At 34.6% G+C, this 24,588-nt stretch overlaps 1 protein-coding gene across 3 annotated transcripts; it reads right to left on the bottom strand.

Annotated features, from left to right (window-relative positions):
- Positions 1-818: 818 nt before the first annotated feature.
- Positions 819-24,083, bottom strand: LOC110104503 (uncharacterized membrane protein YuiD). 3 transcript variants are annotated; one of them, XM_028696275.1, is made up of 5 exons: positions 23,811-24,082; positions 14,925-15,081; positions 5,780-5,830; positions 2,213-2,305; positions 819-1,577 (listed from the first exon to the last, which is right to left on the bottom strand). In XM_028696275.1, the coding sequence occupies exons 1-5, from the start codon at positions 23,954-23,956 to the stop codon at positions 1,497-1,499; spliced, it is 528 nt and encodes a 175-aa protein (XP_028552108.1). In that variant the 5' UTR covers positions 23,957-24,082; the 3' UTR covers positions 819-1,496. The 3 variants fall into 3 exon arrangements, with proteins under 3 accessions (XP_028552108.1, XP_020689311.1, XP_028552111.1); XM_020833652.2 differs by having other exon boundaries at positions 819-1,587; positions 23,811-24,081; XM_028696278.1 differs by lacking the exons at positions 819-1,577; positions 2,213-2,305 and adding an exon at positions 2,345-2,473 and having other exon boundaries at positions 23,811-24,083.
- Between the last annotated feature and the right edge of the window lie 505 nt (positions 24,084-24,588).

Genomic DNA, 24,588 nt, shown 5'->3' with positions numbered 1-24,588 from the left:
AAGAATTAAGTTAATGTGTCATATATTAAAATTTAGCATAGGTTACAATGTGAAACTAATGTTTCTCAAATCAATTTGGATTCATGCCGAGCAGGTCTGCTATGAAAGCTATTCCTTTATTGAGACAGATTTGGTGGAGAAGTATGTAGAGAGTTAGGATGATCTACATATGATATTTATTGATTTAGACAAAAAATTTATGAGACGGTGATAAGACCTACAATGCTTTATAACTCATAATGTTGGCCATTAAAAGAGAAGGATAAAAGTAAGTGTTGCAAATATAAGGATGCTGAAATGGATGGGTGGCTTTATACCTCAAGACTAAATGCGAAACAAATATATATGTGAAAAAATTGGAGTGGGTCCAGATTAGATAGTCTTCTTAGATAGTTTGGTCACATAAAATGTCAGCTTTTCAATGACACTCTTAGGAGAGTAGATGTTTTAGATCCAACATATTTTAATAACGGTAGATGTAGGTTAAAATTATTAAAAATGATCATTTTTTATTAGATTTAAATAAAAATTCGACTCTCAATAAAACACAAATTAAAAAAAAAAAATATTCAGATAGCTATCCTCACGTAATGAGATAAAGACTTGTTGTTATATAAGAAAATGTTAAACTGACATCAAAATCACTAATACATAACTAAAATACAAATAAGATCCACAAAATAACATATTAAAAACATTAAAAATATATACCCCTCACATCAAATCTCAACTGCCTTAAGAACTATACTCCAAAGAGTTGAAATACTAATAGATGAAGAGCTTATTAATACAAAATTCAAGGAAGGACATCAACAATATCAACAAAACTCTTCATCAATCCTGAAGAATATTACCATAATTCTTGAAAGATGCCTCTAAATGTTTGGTATTATTTACATAACTGTCTTATTAAAAAATGAAAACCACCAAACAAATATTAAAAAGACAAACTAACTCTGCATAACAAATGTCATCTTAACCACAAATAATTAATCACTTAAAAAGAAAAAAAAAGTACATAATGCATTAAACAATACTGAAAATATGAACACATGACTAAGGTTTCATTTAGAACCGCTTTATTATTGCTTTTTAAAGCAACTTTCTACTACAAAAGTTTCAAACTAGAAACTTTTGTACTTAAAAGATATTTTAGAGAACAGTAAGAAAGCTATCCCAAACAAAGCCAAGTCTTTTTTTGAGACAGCTTTCTTCTTGCTTTCTAAAGCAGCTTTTCCATACAAAATTTTCTTAAACTCAAAATTCTTGTACTAAAAAGTTATTTTAGAAAACATTAAGGAAGCTATCCTAAACGAAACCTAAGACATATTGTCGAATGATCATACCATGTGAATGATAAATTGAAAACTACTTGCAACTAAAATCAATGGAATGATACAAATACCAGCACTCAGTACTTTTGCTCTTAATGCTCTTATAAACATTATATAGTATAGTAAATGGATTAACGGGAAGGTGTTAGCAATTAGGCAGAGCTAGGACTGTCTATCAGCATCAACTTGCAGCCAGTTTGATAATGTAAGAAATGATAGCAGTACTGATCCCCAGAATTGCACCTGCGACAACCTGAAAAGAATTTTATGGAGGAAGAGAAGGGAGAAGGTTAATGGAACTAAACCGAGCAATTCTCCATGGTTTTGTTTCATTTTGGTTTTCAAGTCATAGGAGAAACTTACATGGAAAAATTTGGCTTGAATAGGCACAGATTATTTCAAAATAAATCACTTTTTATTCATTTAGTTCAGTTTGTTTCATAAAAGCGTAATCAAACAGAGAGGCTTTATGTGTTATAAAATGAAGATAAAATCATTATTTATAATAGAACAATTCAATCTCTGCAAGATCAAAACTGAAACAAACAGAACAATCCAGTCTTCACAAAATAAAAAACAGACTGAAACTATGTTTGATTGTTCAGCTTAGATGGTTTTTTCAGAGACAAAGCTTCCAGTAACTCTCATGACTAGGGAAGGTTCAAAATATAACATTGAAGAACTTCATCAGCCATTTTTTTAAGTTATAAGGATTAGCTGACCAGGTATATTTACAGAAATCTATGAAAAGGAAAATGTGAAGAATGACCAATACTTTAAAAGCAGCAAAGCATTCTTTTTTTCTGCAAGTGCAGGAAATAGATGAAGTGTGAGATTGAATTGAAAGCCTGGCTTCATGAAAAAAAAAATCATCCAACCTGGGCTGGAGTGTGACCAAGGAGTTCTCGAAGTGGCCTTGTTTCAGCCAAAGGATGCTCTGCAGGAAGTTCGTAGACAATCTGATTCAACACCTGAAATTCCACAGGCAGCAGAATCATGAAAATGTTAAGACATCAAATTCCCAGCTAAATACAGGGCAGAATATTATCAATTTTCTCTCTTATAGGAGGTACATTGTGATAGGAAATACTTGAGGTCACAAGTAGTCCAAGAGGAAATACTTGAGTTCGCAAGCAACCCTAACAATAATTGGTAAAAACAGCAGGAATAATGTGAAAATCTGGATGAAATCAATCCAAAACGATAGATTGTAACAATGGAATCAAAGCAAAAGCAAACACAAAGCAAGATACAATTGATCCTCAATTCGAGAGGAGGATCGTTCTCTCCCAATTTCTAGACTATGGATCTAGAGCCCAAGATGCTAAAGAAAACTCCAAGAGAACAACTCAAATCATGCATGCCCTAATCCTAGCCTCCCTCTTCTTTTAAATACATATCTTCCTAATAAAAAGCCAATAAAAAGCTTCCTACAATAAACCAAATTCAAAATAGTTTCCTATGTGTTAGCCGCCCCCTTCCCTCTCTCTAAATTCCGCCCTAGGGGAGCCCACAAGCCTTGGCGGCTTGTTTAAGGAGGTGGCTTAGCCCGCCTCCTGTAGACCTGAACCGGCCCAGGCATGGCCAGTTTGGTCGGTTCAGGAAGAACCGTATCACATGGTTAAGGTTAAAAAAAAGGGGCTCACATCCACCATAGGTCTAAAGCAAGAGAAAAATATTTTTCAGAAAGCCAAAACCAAGCGTTTCAGCAGTAAGCATTTGATATGAAATATAATAGATTCAGCTTTTATAGGAAGATTTAGCATCCATCAATCAATATAAGGAATGGATAATATCTAAACACTGGCAAATAAACTTAAAACCTACTGTTCGTTTAAGGATACAGAAAATTGACTCTTCCTTGAAAATAAAAACTGTTAGACAATTTGTTCTCTACCAGACAGGAAAAAAAGAAAAACTTAGAAGGGTGCTTGGCTCCAAGGAGTAGGAGGCAAGGAAAATGCATTCTACTATATAATTTTATAGTAGGCGTTTGGTTTCAGTGTAATTAACATGTAGTTAGATTTACCTTAGAAATGTGAGAATATCTTTATCCTAAATAAACTGTAAAGAAAAATTAATCTGTTCATTAACTCATATCTCAATTGACCTCAGCCAAACAAATTTCAATTCAATTTCTTTGCCATTTTCATTCCCATTTACTTTTCATTTCCCATCCAATTCTTTCAAAACAAGTAGAGCCGTAAGGTCTGCTTGTTTTTGGTGAGAATGCAAATGCATTTTATTTCTAGATTTCATTTTAGGCGTTTGATTCCAAAGGAATCACTATGTACTTAAGTGTACATGGGAAATGCAAACAAATGCATTTTTGTATTAACATTTCCCTACTCAACCTATTAGAAAAACACAAGTAAAAATTATCAAGTCAACTCTGTAACTCAAATATTCTCTCTAACAAAGAATTAATTTATCATCAACCAAACATGAAATCAAATATATATATTATTTCATTTCAACCAAACAAGTGAATGCAAACTATTTTCGAAGCAATTCCTTTATCATTTCCATTTTTAATTCCTTTCTATTTCCTCTCTTTCAGTTCCTTCAAACTAAACAGGGCCTTAAAGAATCAGCACCTCGGAGTTCAAATTGGGAAGTCTCCTTTTTCTTTGAAATATATGCAAATTCGACTGTAACCCTCTGCATATATAGCAAAAAGCATCAGAAGCTTATAATTCTTTGGATGATCCATGGCAGGCTGTTCAGGTCTGCCAAGCCTAGAAATTTTATTGCTTATGAAAGAAGATCCATGATTTTTTGCATTTCAGGTTTGCCAAGCTTAGCATCTTCATTCATCATGAAAATGGTGAATATAACTACAAGATAGAACGCATGACAAACTAAATTATTATTCATAAAATTAGAGGCGGTGCGCACAAGATGAAGGGCTTTCTCTCTAGTACAAATCAAAATCATGGGCAGAACAAACGTGAGGCACCACTAAAACTCAAATAGTCACCATAACCAAGTCTATTAATGTGGGGAAAGAGTAGGTTTGAAACCATATTCAGTAAATCTATAAGCTCTTCCCATTGAAATCATATACAGCTACGTCCAGCTAGAATTACTATGAAAAAAAATTTTGAAGGAAAGAAAAAAGGATTAAAATGATCCCTCAACTCTTTGTGAGGGACCAAAATAATCCACAACTCTTTTGAGGGACAAATTTGGTCCCTCAACTATTTAAAATGGGACTTTTTGATCCTAAAATCTTATGTTGGAGTTAATGAGATTAAATATAAGGGTAATTTGGTTATTTTCTAATTAAATATTTATTAAATATAATTTTAAAGTAATTATAATTTTTTTTAAATTATTAAATGTTTCTTTTTAAAAAACTTAATAATAATTTTAGATTTAATTTCAAAAAATTTAGTCATATTTTATAAAATATGAATGATGAAAATATGTGTGACTAAGCTGAAAAAAGAAAATAACATCTATTTGCATTTGATTTCTTTAAATCAATAAATATCATATTTTATAAAATATGATTACAATTTTTGAAATTAAAACTAAAATTATTATTAATTTTTTTATTAAAAAATATTTAATAAAAGTTTTTTAAAAAATTAAAATTATTTAAAAAATAATATTTAATTAAAAATGACTAAAATACTCTTATATTTAATACTATTAATTCTCATATTAGATGTTAGGATAAAAAATATCTTATTTTAAAGAGTTGAGGGATCATATTGGTCTCTCAAAAGAGTTGGAGACCATTTTGGTCCCTTACAAACAGTTGGGGGACTATTTTGATCATTTTCTTAAAAAGAAAATATTGCAAGTTGTGCATATGTGCTTGCATATTTTTAATAGCTTTCATCATGAATCATTTCACATAAATATTTATATTATTTTCAGTTGCGATAAGGCTAATAATGCTAATGCTTGTTGATCTATAGTAGATTCTATTGTAGTAACCATTTCTAAATTTATAAAAAAAAAACTAAAGAGATAGCCTTGTAGAATTACATACTGTTCAGGATTCGAACGTTTAAATTTTGGCCCATTTAACCAAAGTCTTAGTCTTCTACAATTTCAACAATAGGTTTGACAAGTGAGACAAAATAGTTACAGAATCAGCCTGCTCAGGGATTCAAGCAAACCATTTCTTGATTTCTCGTAGTTGACTAACTAGATTAGACAATAATAAATCTATCTTGTAATATATTCAGCTAATTTTAATGGCGCTTTTTTTTCAAAAATAAGAATTATACATCTATTTACATTACATACTGACCTTTTGAGATAATCTCAATCCAATATATGTATAATTTGTTTAAATATATCAGAATATAAAAAATTCTAAACTCAGCACCAGTGTTTGACGCACAATCAAATGATATTTAATTTTGTTATACAAAAATAGAAGATTTAAATAATGATAGCATTTGAAGTTTGTCATACAAAAAAGTTACCTCTGCCTGTTTGCCAGCATGCAACCGAACTCCAAAAGCATCATACATCACCTGCAATCAAAAGGCATGCATCTTAGGTTGTAAATGCCAGAAAGTAAATGTGACTTAACGGATGACATCTTGCATTCTCATTCATAGAAAGTTTCTGCAAAGGGCAATCAATCTCTTGACTTACCATATATGGAATGTGATAGTAAATACTTGTAGATCTCTAGTCTTTCCTATCAATCTTTGGAAACAGCGAGAATTCTCCACAAAATTCCACACAAAACCACGAAACTGTGAATAATTTGTATTATTTGACGAAAGGGAAACAAAAAATACCAAGATACAATTGATCCTCTATTCGGGAGGAGGATCTTACTCTCCCAAATCTCTAGAAGCCGCTAGAGCCCAAAGAAACTAAAAGATCTCAAATTTCAAACAAATTCAAGATGCCCTAGCCCTAGGAAGACAAACTATTTAATACATACAAATCAAAACAAAATCTCTAAACAGTCCCTACATTCAAATTTCCCTCCTAACTCCCTAAAAAATCCTTCCTAAACAGCTCACGCATGCCCGGGCGTGCGTTCGCCGCGTACAGGTGACGAACATTTCTGTCTCTGTTCGCGTAAGCCAGTCCTATCGGATTGGCTGAACCAGTCCTATCGGATTGGCTGAACCAGTCCAATAGACCTGTCTAACAGAATGATATCCAAGTATGTATGTCTACCCAATGCTAATATAGACTCTCAACTCCAAGAATATAGGCAAAATTTTACTTGCCCGTCCAGTGAAAAGGGTTTTTAATAGGCTTTCAAATGAGGAAGGAATCGTGAATCAGAAAACTACAGAAACAAAACGCAGCACAACATACGGGTGTAATTCATCAAATTGTGTTTGGAACTAAAAGAAAAATAACTCAAGCGGGGCTTAGTCATATCAACTTTCCAACACATAAATCTATATTACGATAAAAGAACTTTCTATACCATAATGGTGAGGAGAAGACTATGATGTGAATTTATTTAAATGTTATAATCAGGAGTCGTTTTTAATCTCATATACAAGTCAAAATGACTGGTAATGGGTCTCCATTATTTTTATTCAAAAAATCCCATGAACATTGTACACTACGATTCAAGTCATATTGATTTGCCAATAATCATATCATTTTAGTTGACTGATAATTTCTTTATTCAACTCTCATGGGTCTGATAATTCTTTATTCAACTCTCAATGGTGTATGCTTGGTTGTTTCATAAATCATATGCATGCAACATACAATAAGAGCTAATATAAAAAAAAATATAAGTTTTATGATACGTCGTAGAAGCGAAAACATCAAATAAAAGAGAAAAAAATGCAGGAAAACCAAGATAGGGCTGATTTTTTTATTATCTCCTCAACAATAAAGCAAAATACAATTGATCTACTATTTAAGAGATAGATCAGTTCTCCCACAAACTCTAGACGCCACTAGGAACTCACAATAATACTAGGAAAATAAAACTCATCAATAGCCTAAGCTAAACCTGTAAAATCCAAAATCGATGATCGTAGGCATCGCTAGCATTTTGATGCATCGCGATGAAATTTAAGTGAAAATTTTGAAGTTAACGGATTTCGACGGAAATAATTTTATAAAATTCTAGGCAAAATTCTAAAAAATTTGGTATATAGAACTTATATTTAATTTTGTTTATTTTGGGAAATAAAAATTTTAGAACTTTAGAAATACACAAACTACCCCTAATCCTTTCTTAAGTCGAAATGATTTAAGTGAGGGCAAAGTGGTCTTTTAGAATTTCCTATTCCTCTATGTAATGAAAACCGAACCCCCCCCCCCCCCCCCCTCTTTCTCTTTTTTTTTGCACCCCCCGCGGGGGCGGGGGGTTTTGTTCGGCCAAACCGAGAGCGGGCGGACGGCAAGGGCGACGAGGGTTCGGCGGAGCGGCTCCGACGACGATTTTCCTGCGAGGAAGTTTGAGGAAATCGTAGAAGAAACTAAGGGGAAGAAGAAAGTATGATTACTTTAAGCATTTCTCCTCTCATTCTTTAGATTTTTGGAAGAGAAATTTTTAGGGTTTCCTCCAAATTTATTTTTCTTTCAAAATCTCTTCATGAAATCATTAAGGAAGCATAGGGAAGATGTTTTAATAGTGAAAACGAAGTTTTCTTCATAAATTGTTGAGATTTAAAAATTAGGGTTTTTGGCAAAAATTGAAATTTCTTATAGTGCTTTTGCAAAAGTGATTTCTATGGGACTTGAGAATATTTTTAAAACAAAATTTTGAGTTTTCTTAAGAATTTATATTTTTCATAATTTTCTAATTAAATAAATCCAAAAATGATTAAGGTAATTATTAAAATAGGTTTATGGAAAATTTTGGCATATTGATTTGATGAAATTGATGATTTAGGATTTCTAAAAATTAGGGATTTTAATAAATCTGAAAATTCAAATTAAATTATTTCAATTTCATTAAGTGTCGTAAGGATCGAATAATAAGAAGCGAAAAATTTAGACAATTTGGAAATGATTAAAACTTTAAGGAAGATTTATAATTGACACTTATTTATATGTGATTGTTAGATTATGATCTTTAAGGGGAGCGAAGCGTGTCAAAGCGACACTATAAGGAAGTAATGTGTTAAGGTAGATACTCATATCTATCGTAAAAATTTCATATATTATTTAGTTCTTTTTATTCAATTGCAAATGTTTAAAGTTTTAATGTTCAGATAGTTTATGAATTCTATTTTGCAAATGACATGTTAGTATAATCTTTTTATTTCACTAGATTAGTAAACTTACACATTATTCATAATTTTCATGTTTTGAGCTAATGATTTATAAATCATGATTGTTTTTCATTAAGCATATGATTGACTGAAAAATAGATATGAAACTGTGCATGTTGATACGGAGTGCCCAAATGGTAAAGGGGCTCATCAGAGCCAAATGATAAAATGGCTCATCAGAGCCAATGGTAAATGAATGGCCAAATGATATGAAAATCTGTACCTGATCAGTACAAAATCTATGGGTACCTCCGAGACGAGTGTTATAGTAAATATTATGTATATTATGGTTTATAAATATTGTCTATGCAAAAACGAAAGTTTATGTTTGAGAAAATGTTAAATAAAAGACTGAAAGTTTATGTTTGAGGAAAGATTTTGAAAATGCTTCTTATACAGAAAGGTTTTAAAATTATGCAATATTGATCGTCGTTTAAAGTTTTCATACGAAAAAGATGTTTTATTATGGTTTTATGAAAATTTTTATGAGAAATATGAATTACCTGTTGAGCGGGTAAGCTCACCCCTAGTTGTGAAATTCTTTTTCAGGAGAACCACTACGAACTGATGGCAGAGAGGCAGTTTACTTACCGATGTAGGATTGGACATCAGAGTGATAGGTTTTTCTTTCAGTTTGTGTTTTGTGTGTGCAAAGATTAGAAGGTGCATTTTTAAGAACTTTGGACATTGATATAATGGACTTGTTTAGTTTTTTATGTTTATGAAAGACTTGTTAAAGTGATGAACAGTATAAATTTAATTGTGGTTTGGTGGCTCTTTTATGTCTTTTTGGAATGTACTTTATAATGTTTATGATTGGATAAATGTTAATTTTTACTACTTATCGTACAACTATCTGTTCCCACCCCGTTAATTTGAGCTAGCCGGGCTGGGTCGTGACAAAATCCTAGACAACTCCCCCATAAATAGCCCTAGAACACAATAATATAAATAGAACCTTCACAATCATCACAAATATAATTTAGGAAACCTTTTTAAATAATTAGGCCCTTCCTAATTAGCCTAAACATAATTTAGGAAACATTTATAGCCAATTAGCAACATAAAGACCTTCCTATTTCTTTCACTTCATTATAGAGTAAATGTTAATTTTCCTGGGCCTCACAAGAGGGGCCGAAACCCCCTCAATGCTAATGCTCTGGTTCCCGCCCAACGATTTTGCTTGGTTCGGCCAATCTAGGTCGGTTGGCTGGCTCCCGCCCTCCTCAGGCATAAATATTTACTTATTTGCAAACCTCATTTCCTTGATGGCCTTCTTTCTTCCGTTCAGGCTAAGTTCACTAATGTAATTTTCATCCATTAGTGAAAGCATTCTAGCAAAAATGCACACACTTGTAATCTCCAACAAAATGCATCTAAATGGATAAAGAAGCAACTAAGAAGAAGGCTGAGGAGGCGCCTTCAAAGATTTGCTTGTTGGGAGCGCAGCCTTCTCCTTGATCGACAATTGCATCTTCTTCTCCACCATCACCGATTTTTTTGTGACGGGTGTCCTCGAGCGGATGGGCATCGCCGCGTCAACACAAGTCCTTTTGGTGGCAAGCTAGTCGCCAAAACAATTTATAAATAAGCCAACATGACACAAACACATTTATATGGTAATCATTTGATTACAAGTGTGCAAATTTCATGAATACAAATATAATTGGTTGTGCTATTTTGAGCTAATTAATTTGTACATGCAAATTTTCTAGGAAGCTAAACATGACAATTAAATCTGGTGTTGGAAGTCCAATGATACAAGTGCTACATAAATTATCAAGTTTAGTTTAATTAAGGTTTTTTTCACAATTTTATCAAATTTATTTTTTTATCTATCCATTTCACATTTCAATAGTGCTAATTATATCCATCTCTTATTGGAACATCTTTTGACTTCCATTATTCATGCCCCAACCATATAAATAGCTCTTTTTTCCACTTCTTCTCTAGATATGGGCATAGGCCCAAGGAACCGCTTGACTTAATAAGCCCTACCTAACCATTTTCTAGGCTTGTTTAATAATCCAGCCCCAAAGCCATAAAATTTATTCAACCCAACCTACTAGCCAACTTACAGTTTTAGGTTGGATCCTCGCAAGGGAAACTCCTTGCAGATAGGCCCATTAAAAAAAAAAAGAAAAGAAAATGATCAAAATAGTCCCTCAACTCTTTGTGAGGGACCAAAATAGTCCCCAACTCTTTGAGGGACCAATTTGGCCTCTCAACTCTTTAAAATGAAACCTTTTTTATTCTAACATCTAATGTTGGAGTTAATGGTGTTAAATGTAAGAGTATTTTAATTATTTTTTTAATTAAACATTTATTAAATATAATTTTTAAGTAATTATAATTTTTCTAAAAAAATTTATTAAATGTTTCTTTAATAAAAATAAAATAATAATAATAATTTTAGTTTTAATTTTAAAATTTTAGTTATATTTTATAAATATGATATTTATTGATTTAGAGAAATCACATGCAAATAGATATTATTTTCAACTTAGCCATACATAATTTTACCAATCATAGTTTATAAAATATGACTAAAACTAAAATTATTACTAATTTTTTTGTTTAATAAACATTTAATAAAAAATTTTAGAAAATTATAATTACTTGAAAATTACATTTAATAAATGTTTAATTAAAAAATAACCAAAATATTCTTACATTTAACACCATTAACTCCAACATTGGATGATAAATAAAAAAAATCTCACTTTAAAGAGTTGAGGGATCAAATTGGTCCCTTTAAAAAGTTAGGGACCATTTTGATTCCTCACAAAGAATTGAGAGATCATTTTTTATATTTTTCTCTTAAGAAAATTTAGATGCAAGCTGATCACGTTGAACTGATCAAAGACAAAGTGGTAGTAAAAAACCACTAAACAATATCTGATTGAGTCGAGCTTAAGAAAGGGCTGAAGGTGCTTTGATACAAGTTGAACTTGCTTGAAACCTTTCAGGCAATCAATTGCTCATCACTACTTTCCAATAGATCATACTCACAAAATCACTTTAATATAATCAATCTCATTCTATATTTACCAACTTTATCACTCATTTCAACATTCTCAATTCTACCATACTCGCTATGTTTGGCTGTTGATTACAACAATGTTGCCCAACACTACGCTTAACGGTGAAAACTGGTATATTATCACTATAGATCTGCCTATTTATAACTCGAAGACCAAATAAAATGTACTAGGGCATACCCAAATAACATACATCACTCTCCAAATATCTAGAACTTGCCTACTAAATATAGTTCTACACGAACAGCTAGGTTCAAGTATGGAAAATCTAATTAGTTCACCTTTTACGAAGTTAACCTTTAAGTTTTTATGACATTCTTTTAATGCATATAATACTCATGAGCCACTCTCCACTTTACTTGCGCAACTTTGACAATAAGTTATGTCTCTAATAACCCCTTTTTTCATATGTTATATTTGAATTATCATACCTTGTATCAATTTCTCTTAACACTACTTTAATATAATTATCAACTTGACATTGATGGAGACATCAGATTACGACACATGTACCTTCAGGAGATGCCGGAGATCGACAGCCACGATCATGATCTTTATTTTCATCATTTTATGTAGTAGTTTAATTTTATTTTATGTTTTTCCGTTTTTTCCCTTATGGGTATTTGGTAGCTATTGTAGCCCAAGGGGCATTTTTGTCTTTTGTTTTTCTTTGTCATTGTGAGGCCTATTTATATGGCCCTTCTCTTGTAATAGTGGAGGATTGATGAAGAAATGAAATTTTCTATTGTTTGTTCTCTTTGTGAGTTCAAGAAGATCTCTTAGTGAGTTCTTCACATGAGATCTCTCTGTGAGTTCTCTTAGTATTAGCATCCATTGATCTTCTCCTCGTCCACAAACGCCACCATCCACATCAACAAGTGGGAAGAAGCCGGCCTCCTCCACACTTGCTGTCACCTTGGAGCCCCACCCGTCGGCCACCACAATCCCGCCGGCCAACCACTTCTCTCACCCTCCCACCAAGTAACTTGAATTTATGATCAATAACTCCCCTCTTTAATTTGGGATTTCAAATTTAAAATTCCAAAATTTTCCCTCCTAAATCCTTTGAAACTGAAATCAATTTCAGTTTCTCAACCTAATCCCTCTCCTCTCCCCTAGATCCACCGTCGGCCCCTTCCTCCTCTCCAAACCGGCCCCTCTCTTCTCTCTTGGTTCATTGAGGGGATAGCTCGTCTTCAAGTTCATGGTGCATGGCGGATCCCGCCGTTGACTACGGAATCGAACTCGACACCTACGGCCACATTCACGTCCTTAGATCGCCTTTCTTTGACGTGGTTTTGGCTTCAACAATACCGTCGAAGATTACTTGGATCGGATCTTACCGACACTAGTGGACGCCTTCGAAGACCAATTCTCCGACTACACGTGGATCATCGAAAGTCATCCGCCCACTTCTCCAACTCCCACTTCCTTCCCGGCGACGAGTCCTCTTGGCATCACATGTGTCTTAGTGGTACCGCTAAGTTTTCTTGCAACCCTCTTCCGCTAACCTCCACTTCAAAGAGAGATTGTCGGACCTCAAGGTGAATGGTCTAAACTTTAAACGTGTGTGAAAGCTATTTGCGTTATTTAGTTATCTTTTGGTTATCTTTTGCAAGACTCTTGTAACTCTCAAGTGTAGTCAATGCCTACCGCTTAATCTCTCACGAATTTTCTTGAATCCTAATTGAGTAAGCTAAATTTTATTGTTAATGTTGCAAAGTTAAAGTTTTCACTAATCTCTGAATTGCAATTCTTGTTTCCATGCATTACGTTTCACATCAGACATCCACTAAAATTACATTTATCTTGTATTAACTACTATTTCACTAACGTGACTCTTACCTTCCATGATTATTTTTAGTGTTAGAGGAGACTAGAAAGACATCTGCTTAGGTGCTCGGGCCAGGCAAGGCAAGTCTCCAACGCCTCTTATGCCTTCCAAGTGGTTGCCATCACTGAAGTAATAGGCACCCAGGAGCTATCCTCCATAATACAATTTTTTTAATAATTTGTAAAGCATACATAGCCATGTTATGAGATGGAATGCTACTAAGGGGTTGTTTGGTTGGCTAAAAAAGAAATGTAGTGTAAAAGGAATGTAGCGTAAAAGGAATATTTTGAATTGTTTGGATGAATGAAAAGTAAATGCAAATGAATGTTTTTTTTTTTGTTTGATTTGAAGTAATGAATGTAGTGTAAAGTCAAAAATTGGTGGCGGCCGGCGAGGGAGAGGGCAATGGAGGTGGTGGTGATCGTCGGCAGGTGGCGACGTCAGTTAGCGATGGTGGTGATTGGCAGCAGGTGGGGGCGGCCAGCGATGGTGGTCGGACATCTGTGGAGGCGGACGGAGTTGGTGACAGGCGGCAGTGGCCGGAGGAGGATGGAGGCAGGCAGCGGTGATGGCGGGCGGCGCCGATCAGGCAAGCTTCATTGCAGTGTAAACTGTTCTCGCTTAAAATTGTGCGAGTTTGGTTTACCTCAAAAATAAACTAGAATGGTTTACACAACATTTACTTTGGATTTCTTTTTCATGCAATCAAACACCAAATTGTTAAAACCCATGCATTTAGAATATTTTACACCCTAATGTATTCCAACCAAAGAACCCCTAAAGCATGTAAATGATTCAATATATGGAATATATTATAATACATATATAAGGATACGCCAAAGATAAAATAGCTACAAACATGAACATACACAATTACATACAAATTTATTCATAAAACAATGGAGAAACTCACGCCTGAAAGCTCACAAGGCAAAAACAAAAAATAAAATAAACATGATCAAATACAAACAAAGAAAAATACACATATAAAACAAACAAATAAAAAAAAGCAAGCACACATATGTATTCATCGTCTAACCTTGTAATAACAGTGAGCAACGTTTTTCCAATTCTAAAATTATATAATGTGTTATTTAATTTATACAGGCACATGTGCACATACATTACATATTTATGTGCAGAAAAGTTCTAAAAAAAAAAAAGAAACGTAGAAAGTGATGAATGATACTTATCCTATAGGTATCCGTGGTAAATCACATTTTGCCATTTTTTTAAATCCTTATGGATGGCACGTATCTTTTCTATTGAAAACTTTAATTAGATAGACCAAAGTTTTTTATCTAAGCCCAACTATTTATGATTTTTTTTTTTCATCAGATATGTTAAATGGGATATTCAGCAGCCCATCGTCAAAGAGTCCACTTATTCAACAGGTTGGGATCCAGGTTAAGGCAGCACAAAAATATACTACTATCTAAACGCATCATCCTTAGGAGAAAAAAAAAGCACATAAATGACTTACAACACAAGCAAATACTATTGCAGCCGCAAAGAGAGAACTGCCAAAGCCATCTTGAAATCCAATAGCAATTGCAACAGCAGTAACTGTAGCAGAATGGGATGATGGCATCCCACCTGATCCAACAAGTCGTTTAGGATCCCAACGTCTTTCTTTAACCCTGTAATTATAAGAAAATTAAAATTCTTACTAAGATAGCCCATAACAATTATTAGTAATAGAGCTTCAGTATGATCAAGCTTGATGAAGTGTAGAGGTTCAGGAAATAGGTCTGCTGGCAAAACAGATGAGGTTGGGCAAACAATTTCAAGTAATCAAGAAATTTTTCACTTCTATTTACTCTTATTTGCCATAATTTAGTAACCTCCACAGCCGCGCCATACCCACCCCAAGGTAAGGGGCGTCTCCTGAGATTATGCCCAAGTTATCATCCTCTTTCCATGTTGCAAAAGATAAATGAAAGATCCAATTCATTAACTCCTTAAGCCTTCAAGAAGAAAAAAACTAAGTAGCTCTGAAAAATGATCCTATTCCAAACTACACAATACAAAAGATCCGAATCCTTATAAATGAGAGCATGGCTCTCCCTCATCAAGCCCGTTGGCATCATCTTGACCATATTTTTGCACAAATTTCAGACAATATACACCTACTCTACTTCTTTTTCTTCCAACTCCTCGAGTAATTCCATCTCCCAACTAAAGTGGTTCTGTGGTCTACATCCGAAAACTTCCTATGCCTTGAAAGCACTTCTTGCCAAGTAGCTTTGTTCTCCAGTTTCGCCCATTAAGGATAAGGAATTTGAAAAGTGGAGATTAAGCTTACCCGAGGAATGATAAAAGAGAAGACAAAATTTTAGAATAACATTGCATAGTTGTAAGAAGAAACATTTACGCTTCATTCAATAATTTTGAGTCAATGTTGTATTGTGTTGAAACAAAGCCACCACTATTTTCATTGAGATGAACAAAGCTACTTGGCAAGAAGTGCTTTCAAGGCAAAAAAGTGATGTGAAAAGTTTTGTTTTGTTATTTTAACAAGACATAATGGAAAGAAAAGGATTCATGTAACCGGTCCCACGTAGATAGAGGAATAAAGGCCTGATGTTGTTGTTGTTATTATTGGAGTACAAAATACAAAACAAAGCAATGTTTTTTTTCTCTAAAACTATGGTGCTTGACTATACTCGCCCAGCAGACATGATGGCCATGTCAAACTGCCATCTATGGCATCAGAAAGTAACTAAGATAGCCCCTTGGTCAACCAGAAGGCATCCTAGTCGCTATAATGAGAAAATGACAAGCCAAAGTCAATGATGGCAACAAGAAGAGGAGAGGTTGAAATCTACCATAAGAGGGGAGCACAAGAAGAAAACGAGTGGAAAACAAAGCTTGAAAGCTATTATAATTTAAAGGCTGAACAACTCAATTCATCATAATCATTAATAATCGACAATCCATAATCCTAGCTTGTGATTTTCTTTTATAGAGAGGAAACAAGAATATAATGTTAAAGTTTCCTAATAGCTATAAACTGTAAATACAATAAGAAATTACGAAGATAAACTTAGCCTAATATTATTAATGCCTAGCATCAAATCCCCCAAGGTCAAAATAACTCCTCTCACAAAGGGTTGCTGTAGACCGCAATGGAGAATGTGATGGAATTTGTTATGTAAAGTATTCAGATCATCTTATGAGAATGGATGTACATACTAACAAGATTATAAGCAGCAAACCAAGATAAATGCAAGCATCTGAGAGTTGTCTCTGATCTGGAAAGAAGTGATCTCTATAAGTTGTGAAGATTCAAACTCAATCTCAGGTGCCTCAATAATTGCAATAAAAGACTTGGACTCTAGCTCAGATTCTAGCATATCCTTAATCACTAGCTCAACTAACAAGGTCAATCATCATCATCATCTAATGGATACTTTGTTGTTTGACATTGTAGTTATGGAAGAATATTTTGTGTTGCATGTTCAAATTCTATAATGTTGCATATATATTTATGTTCATATTGTAATTCTTTGAGGATACTAAATATTTCTGGAATTTTTTCATTTGTGAATGGACTTTGATATGCATGTGCTGGCCCAGGAGGGGCCGGCTAGACCGGTCGAGCCCAGACCGGTCCAGGTCTACTCGCGGCGGGCGAAACAGGGAAGGAGGGAGGAAGCAAGGTGGGCCCATGGGGGGTTTAATGCAATCTTTTGGGGGGGAATTTTGAATGTAAGGGCTGTTTAGGTATTTTGGAGAAATTCATTATTGTTAATTAGGAGGTTTTGGGGGGAATTAGGATGAGGGAGAATTTGAATGTTATTTAGAGATCTAGGGTTTCTTGCTTGGGCTCTCGGCGTTGCCGGAGATTAGGAGAGTTGTTCTTCCTCTCGAATTGAAGAACATTGTATCTTCCCTTATTTTTATTCATCTACTAGTGGATTACAAGTCTATTGCTTGGTTTTCTCTCAGATTTTCCTACAGATTTCTCTGTTTTCTACTGATTTCATGCTGTTTGGGCTGTTTTCCTGCTGAAAACAGCAGATCTCTTGCTGTTTTCCACACCCAAATCGATAGGAATACTTGGATCTAAGTATTTCCTATCAGACTTCTTGAAACCTTTGAGATTATTATACAGAACATTGATCATGTTTATGTGAAGTACAATATGATTCATGAAAGCAAAAAGATGATTGACCAAAATACATATTAATATAGTGAGATTGATAATACCCATCATAAGAATGATAACGATCATGAGCGTCATATGAATATCCAAGTTGATGATATAAGTTGTGAACTTCAACCAGAAATACTTGCAGGTAAATAATGCTTATAATCATCATATCATATCATTGCTAATGTTGTTCATCATAAGCTCTCTAAGATTGTTTGGAATAATCTTTCTAATAATATAGATCATAAAATTATAACATATAAGAACCGGATGCAAAAAAAAGAAAGATGACACTAAATTGTCGATAAATATGAATAGCTTGAAATTGGATTACCTCAATTATCGTGTTGTAGGTAGTGATAGTGATGAATTTTGAAGCTTAATAAAATATTGTTTAAGTGGTGAAATTGCAAGCTTAATATTGTTCCCAATTGAAACTTTTCAGAGATCTTAGAATTCAACTACGATTAGGCAAGAGCTTACACCTAAATTAACAAGACCAGTAAAATAACAACGGTAATAAAAGTAAAGCAAATGAAAAGCCAACTCAAATCCCGCGGTTAACAAAGCGATTGTCTCACCTTGAGGCTGCACTCATTTACCTACTTCTAGGCTTGTTGGGAGAAGAAGAACCACACAAGTGATGAGACCACTCCGAGGGCGATGGTGCCGTAGATCCGTAGGGAAGGAGAGGACGGCGCCGGCCGTGGAGGTGGTGTGAAACGACGCCCTTCGACGATCCATGTGTAGACGGAAAAATGATCGTCGATGGACTCCACTAGGGCTGGTAGAATCCGGTCCAAATAGTCCTCGACGGTGTCGTCGAAGTCAAAGCCGACGTCGAAGAAGGGAGATCGGAGGATGTTCACTCGTCCGCGGTTGTCGTACTCAAACCCGAAATTCCACTCGGGTACCTCCATGCATTCTTGAAGATGCGAAGGGGTGGTCGCCGCAGCATGCATAGGGAAAGAGGGAGAAATTTGGGGAGAAGGGGAAGGGATTTAAAACTTGATTTGATGACGTGGCAAGGGATTTAAAACTCCAAATTAATTTGATTTGAAATTTATTTGCTCATGAAAACTTTCCTAATTTGGATTTCCAAATTAGGAAACAATTCAAAATTTAAATTTCAAATCTCCAATTTGAAGTTGATGGAGATATGGAATGAACCGTATGGGAGGGATCGTCGGCGAGGTGGGCGGCCAGTGGTGGTGGGCTTGGCCGGCGACGGGAAACCTTATGGAGGGGCCAGCGGCAAGAGCTATGGGGAGGGGAATTTTTGTAGAGCTTTCTTGTGAGAAGAAAATTAAGAAAAGCAAGTAAAAGAAAAGAAAGAATTAGAGAACTCACTAAGAGATCTCAATGGAAGAACTCACCAAGAGATCTTCATGCACTCACAAAGAGAACAAAGCACGGAAATTTTCATTCATTCAATAATAATCCCAAGTACAATGACAAAGCCCTTTTATATAGGCTAACTAGAAATAAAATGCATAAAGACGATAATGCCCTTGGGCTACACTAAGCACTAATTCCCTCATAGGGGTACAAAAGGAAGAACAGGAAATATAAATGACATGAATAAAATAAAGCATCAAAAGTAAAGGCTCTGAATCAAGACCGTCGATCGGCGTCTCCGGCGATGGTACACGTGTCGAAATCTGATGTCCCCATCAGATAGCCTCAAAATCCATGCCTTCTTGGCATGATCTCTTGCCAAATCTGATGGTAAAAGGTGTGTAATGCATTCGAATGACCAATCATGCAAATAGGAAACCGTGTTATGGCAATGCAACTACATCACAATGAATACAAGTAAAGATGCTTCACACGGAGATTAGACCGGCAAGAGTGATTATGTAGTTTGCAAGGCCATGGAAGGGGTTGAGCGAATATCTGGTTAGGTAGTTTCTAGTGGTAAATAACGAGGCAAGTGCAAGATTTGTATGTTCCTCCATTGGGGAATGGGTAGCACATGTAAAGGAAAGAATTGATTGAGATTGAGTGCTTGTGAAGATTGAATACAATGAATGCGTACATGTAAAAGAATGTGTTATATTCATAAACAAGAATGCAATCAAGTAACTACTCAAGCAGCGATGCAAGAATGAATTAAACATGAATGAGGTCTTACAAGTGCAAAGAGCGGATTTGGAAAACAAAAACAAAATTGAGAGTAGAGCGAAGGTAGCATGTGCAGAGGTATGCTTTACATAGGTCGTGCAATCAACAGGTAGTGCAGTTCCACTGCACGAGAGAGAGTTGCACTTGGGAGAGCTGAAAAGTGTTAATAACAAACATAGTCAAAGCAAAGGACTGAAAGTGGCAAGGTTGGAAGACAAGGTGGGAAAACTAAGAGTAAAATGATGGGGATTTTAGTTTTTTTTTTTTTTTTTGATGATGGGGATTTTTTTTTTTGATGATGGGGATTTTAGTTGGATAGTGGGATAAAGGCTTGATGTTGTTGTTGTTGTTGTTGTTGTGGGGATTTTAGTTGGATGCTAGTGATGATGGTTGTAGTGTCAATGAGAACATGTGCACAAATAGGAACGGTTTTGTTGATACCAAATTATGATGATGAGGATAGAAGTTGCATAGCACAAAGAGAACACTTTCCAACACAAAAAAGGATTTCCCCACATCGCTAATAAACTCATAATTCTTTAAGGCTCCTCTCTCCTCACCAAAGCCCAAGCCAACCCCACTAATCCTAAATTTAATCATTTTGGGTCGGCTTTATAAAACAACCTCGCCAACCACTCTACTGCTTCATCCCTTTCACTTATAGCCTCATCAACCATCTTTACCCTCACTTTACAAGAATTGACTGACTTTCTTTAAGCCATTAACTCCAATAAAGCCTAAAATAGCCACATCACAATTACATAACCAAACTCACCACCTCCCCTCCAAGCATCAAACAAGTCCTTGCATCAAGATCCCATTAGCACCTTCATCAACAATAACAATAATATCAAGCCTTTATCCCGCCATGTGGGGTCGGCTACATGAATCTTTTTTCTACATTATGTCCTGTTAAGAGTCAAGTTTTCATTCAAATCTAATTAAAAAAATGTCATTTTTAATATTTTCCAACCAAGTCTTTTTAGGTCTACCTATGTCTTTCTTAACATCGGTCAAATCTAATACATCTAGTCTCTTAACCGGGTCATCAGAATGCTGAAATTTTATGTGAGCAAACCATCTAAGGCAACTCTCTCTAATTTTACCTGCCACTAGATCTACTCCAAAATTTTCACATATATACTCGCTTCGCATTATGTCTCTAAAAGTGAAGCCACTCATCCACGTGAGCATCCTCATCTCTGTAATACTTAATTTTATGCTTCTCTTTTAATGGCCAACATTCCGCGTCATAAAGCATTGCAGGTCTCACCACCATCTTATATAAATTTCCCTTAAGTTTGAGGGATACTTTTCAATCACACAACAGGTCTGATCCATTCCTTCACTTCAACCATCCAAATTGAATTCTACTAATAATATCCCCATCTATTTCACCATCACTTTGAACAATAAACCCGAGATATCTAAAACGTGTGCTCTTATTAATGACTTGATCACCCAAATTCACAATCCCCTCACTAGATATATTACTCCATGTATTTGGCTTTAGATATACTCAAATGAAAACCTTTAGACTTTATGGTTGATCTCCATAATTCAAGTTTACTTTCAACTCCCTCTCTAGTCTTATCAACAAGAAGGCTATCTCACCAGGGTACCATTAGCACCTCCATCAAGAAGTCAAAATCAACGATGATGACCAAAAGAGAAGTTGGAATCCCCCACAAGATAGGAGAAAAAAAATAAAAGCTATAGTTTGGAGAGGGAGGGAACAATAAAATTCATCCGAACTCATTATTTCCTTTCATATATAAGAACTAAGATAATTGCAAAAAAAAATCATTAACAACAAGACGTTGCACATCCAATAAAGAATTACAAAAATAAACTAAGCCTATTTAATGTTGTTAATTTCATGCATTAGTGAGGTATCCGAATCGATTAATATGTGCTCCTGGACGGCCATGAGACTTTTGTGGTTAATCAAAAAAAGTTTATAATCAACCATGTAAAGTGGCGTGCCAAAAGAAACGAACCAAAAAGCAGTAAAAGCGAGAGGTCGAGAGCTGAACAATGGAAAGTGAGAGTCTGAGATGTGAAAGGTGAGTTTTGAAAGCTAGAGAATGAAAGGGTTCATAATTTTATTTGCACCCATGTACCACTTTATAGGATGTTTGAATCACGCGTAAAATTGAACTTAAGAGGTGTAAATTGGGAGATTGTGAAGAACGCATAATGATGAATGGAGCATTGAAAACATGTGTAACTGCTTTGGTACAAGTGGATCAGCGACCATCTATAACACATCGTTTTGAAAGCTCTTTTTAATAACATTGTCATTGCAAATGGGTTTTCCATGATTATGAAGCCATGGAGGAGGCGCACAATTAGCATAGCGCTCTTCGTTGCATATTTTCCGCACAAATCAAAATTTCAAATCTTTGATAGATATTTATGAAAAGAATAGTAGCTGATACATCACAACAAATGAGGTCTTAAAAACTATCCAAACCTACTTGGCAATTCCAGCCAATTCAAAAGTTGTCATGGCCAATATCGTACAATGGTTTTACAAGTTGTAACATATCGCTTTATATATAATGCATTATTAAAGATTCCTCATACTGCATGCTAGATGGTATGGAGTAAACCTAGAAAGAAATTGTTTTGGGTCATTCTTCAGCATCTTTTATTAGTGAAAATATGTCACTATGCCAATTATTGAATTAAACAAATCAATAGAAATTTAATAATTTATCATGTGAATAACCTATCTTCAAATATCAATTTTACCTCAAAATATATCTATCAACGATCAATTATTTATGGTAGAAGGCACAACAGAGAATGCTTGGGATGATAAGAAGCCCTTTCTTTATTACAATAAAAATTATATTAAAAAAATAAGAACTAGTTTAGGATATACAATTTTGACATGATATGAACAAAACAATAATCAAGAGATAATAGTAGAATCTTGAGCGTCGTAACTAGTTTTCAACATCAAAGAATTGTTATTCTATATCAAAGGAACCATTGCTCCTTAGAAGGATGGTCAACTAGTTTTAATATAAAAAAAATAAATGACCATTCTTTCAAGTAGTATTGGAAACTAATAATTGGTGACAAGCATATCATAAATGAATAAAAACATATCTAAGAAATTCTGATATATTGGTGTGGCTTAATCCCTTTAAGAACCCTCTTTTCAATTTGGGCTTGGTAAAACTCTTCCTTTACAATACTTTCTACAGATCCATGCTATCTTAGTATTTTGATAGATGTTTCATTCGGTGCAACACCTCCATACTCACTAACATTTTTTTTCATATTTTTACTCCCAAATCATCTCAGCATTCCCATTCTGTAATAAATAATAACTTTCTGTAATCATATGAACCATTGAGCAGATTGGGCTCCTTCAATACAAAAGTGAATCAAGAATAAAGTAGTTCACTTGCATAGATCATGATAAATTTCATCTGAAAATGAGACGATGACGGTTACAAGTTTTCTTCCATAATTTAACAACAGAATCTCATAAACCTAACCAAACTAGATTTTTTATGGTAAAGTTCCAATAGGAAAAGTTCATTCAATAATTTTCTTATGTAAGATGATTTGCTTTATCCAACAATGTAAATCTTGATTAAAATAGAGCATCCCCCATAATGCTTAAAAGTAACCATGGAAATTCAAAAACAAAGATTCATTTCGTTTCCACATACACAAAGAATTTTCATACTAAATAGCAGCTACAAATCTTCTTATCAAATCATGCCAACAATTATAATGGAGAAAATGGCTGAATTTTACAGTTATGGTGGATAATCAAAACCCTTCTTCCCCGCCAAAAATAGAAAAGAAACAAAGAAGGAAGTCTTATTCGGCCATTAGACCTCGATCGCTCGACCCTGTCTACAGACCAATGCCCGTTGGCCAAAATTACTTTCTCTTTGCTTCTAAGAATCCAAAGCTAAAAAAATTAAGAAACAGACCTCCACGCTCAATGCAACACCAAACCCATAAAGATCACCATCTTTTCTCCAAAAAAAGAGGAAGAATAACCTAAAACCCATGCCGAGGCCAGGTGTATATAAGGTTTCGCAGGGGTGAAAGAGATACCAAGTGGCGAAGAACTTGGTCGACTGCGCCAGTGCGAAGGCCAGCAGAGCTGAAATCAAAGGGTAATTCTGAAAGCCCGAAGAAGAATTGGACGACGAAGCCCTCGAAGAGAAAGAAGAGCTATCGGCGCCGCCCATGCGGGCCATTACCGCTTATCGCCTCTCCTTCGACTACCCTCGCTTCCTTCGCGGCAGAAATAACGAGGCAAACAGAAAGAGTTCTCTTTGGAATGCAAAGACTCGTTTTTTCACGCCCAACTGAGATCAAAGAGATGGTTTTATATTTTTCGACCAAGCTGGTATCAATCGGACGGTTGTGGAGAGTGGAATATCACCAGCATATACCTTGAGTTGAATCTGATAATGCGAATATGCCGCCATTGTAGGATTCTTCAATGAAAAGAGTCCTCGAATTAAGTTGGTGTTAATCAAATTCATGTATAAGAATTATTTTAGTTTGGCAAAAAGATATAAAATTTGATCATATGTCCTTTATATTATTTGATCTAAAATATTTATGAAACAATTAAAAACTATCTTATGATTATTCGCTTAGGTTTCGTTTGGGACGACTTTTTTGTTGCTATTTAAAGCAGCTTTTTTGTTAAAAATTTAATTTTTTTATACTAAAAAGCTGTTTTAAAAAGCAACAAGAAAGTCGTCACAAACAAAACCTTAATCTCTCCACTCAAGATCACTAAAATACCTTGTAAGGTAAATAGAATAAGTCAATTCTACTTCTATTATGCTCCCTTGAGTTCTCTTATGTTGCAATTGTA

The sequence above is a fragment of the Dendrobium catenatum genome, unplaced genomic scaffold (assembly GCF_001605985.2).
Source record: "Dendrobium catenatum unplaced genomic scaffold, ASM160598v2 fragScaff_scaffold_80, whole genome shotgun sequence".
Taxonomy (NCBI): Eukaryota; Viridiplantae; Streptophyta; class Magnoliopsida; order Asparagales; family Orchidaceae; genus Dendrobium; species Dendrobium catenatum.
This window is presented reverse-complemented; position numbering and strand designations above follow the sequence as displayed.

What these genes read in the sequence shown, in the direction of transcription:
- LOC110104503 (XM_028696275.1), bottom strand. Translation starts at nt 23,956, where the DNA reads ATGGCCCGCATGGGCGGCGCCGATAGCTCTTCTTTCTCTTCGAGGGCT. An exon ending in CAATAGTATTTGCTTGTGTT is followed by an intron (nt 5,831 to 14,924) that starts GTAAGTCATTTA and finishes TTTTGATTGCAG; the next exon opens with GTGATGTATGATGCTTTTGG. An exon ending in TTGGTCACACTCCAGCCCAG is followed by an intron (nt 1,578 to 2,212) that starts GTTGGATGATTT and finishes AGGTTGTCGCAG; the next exon opens with GTGCAATTCTGGGGATCAGT.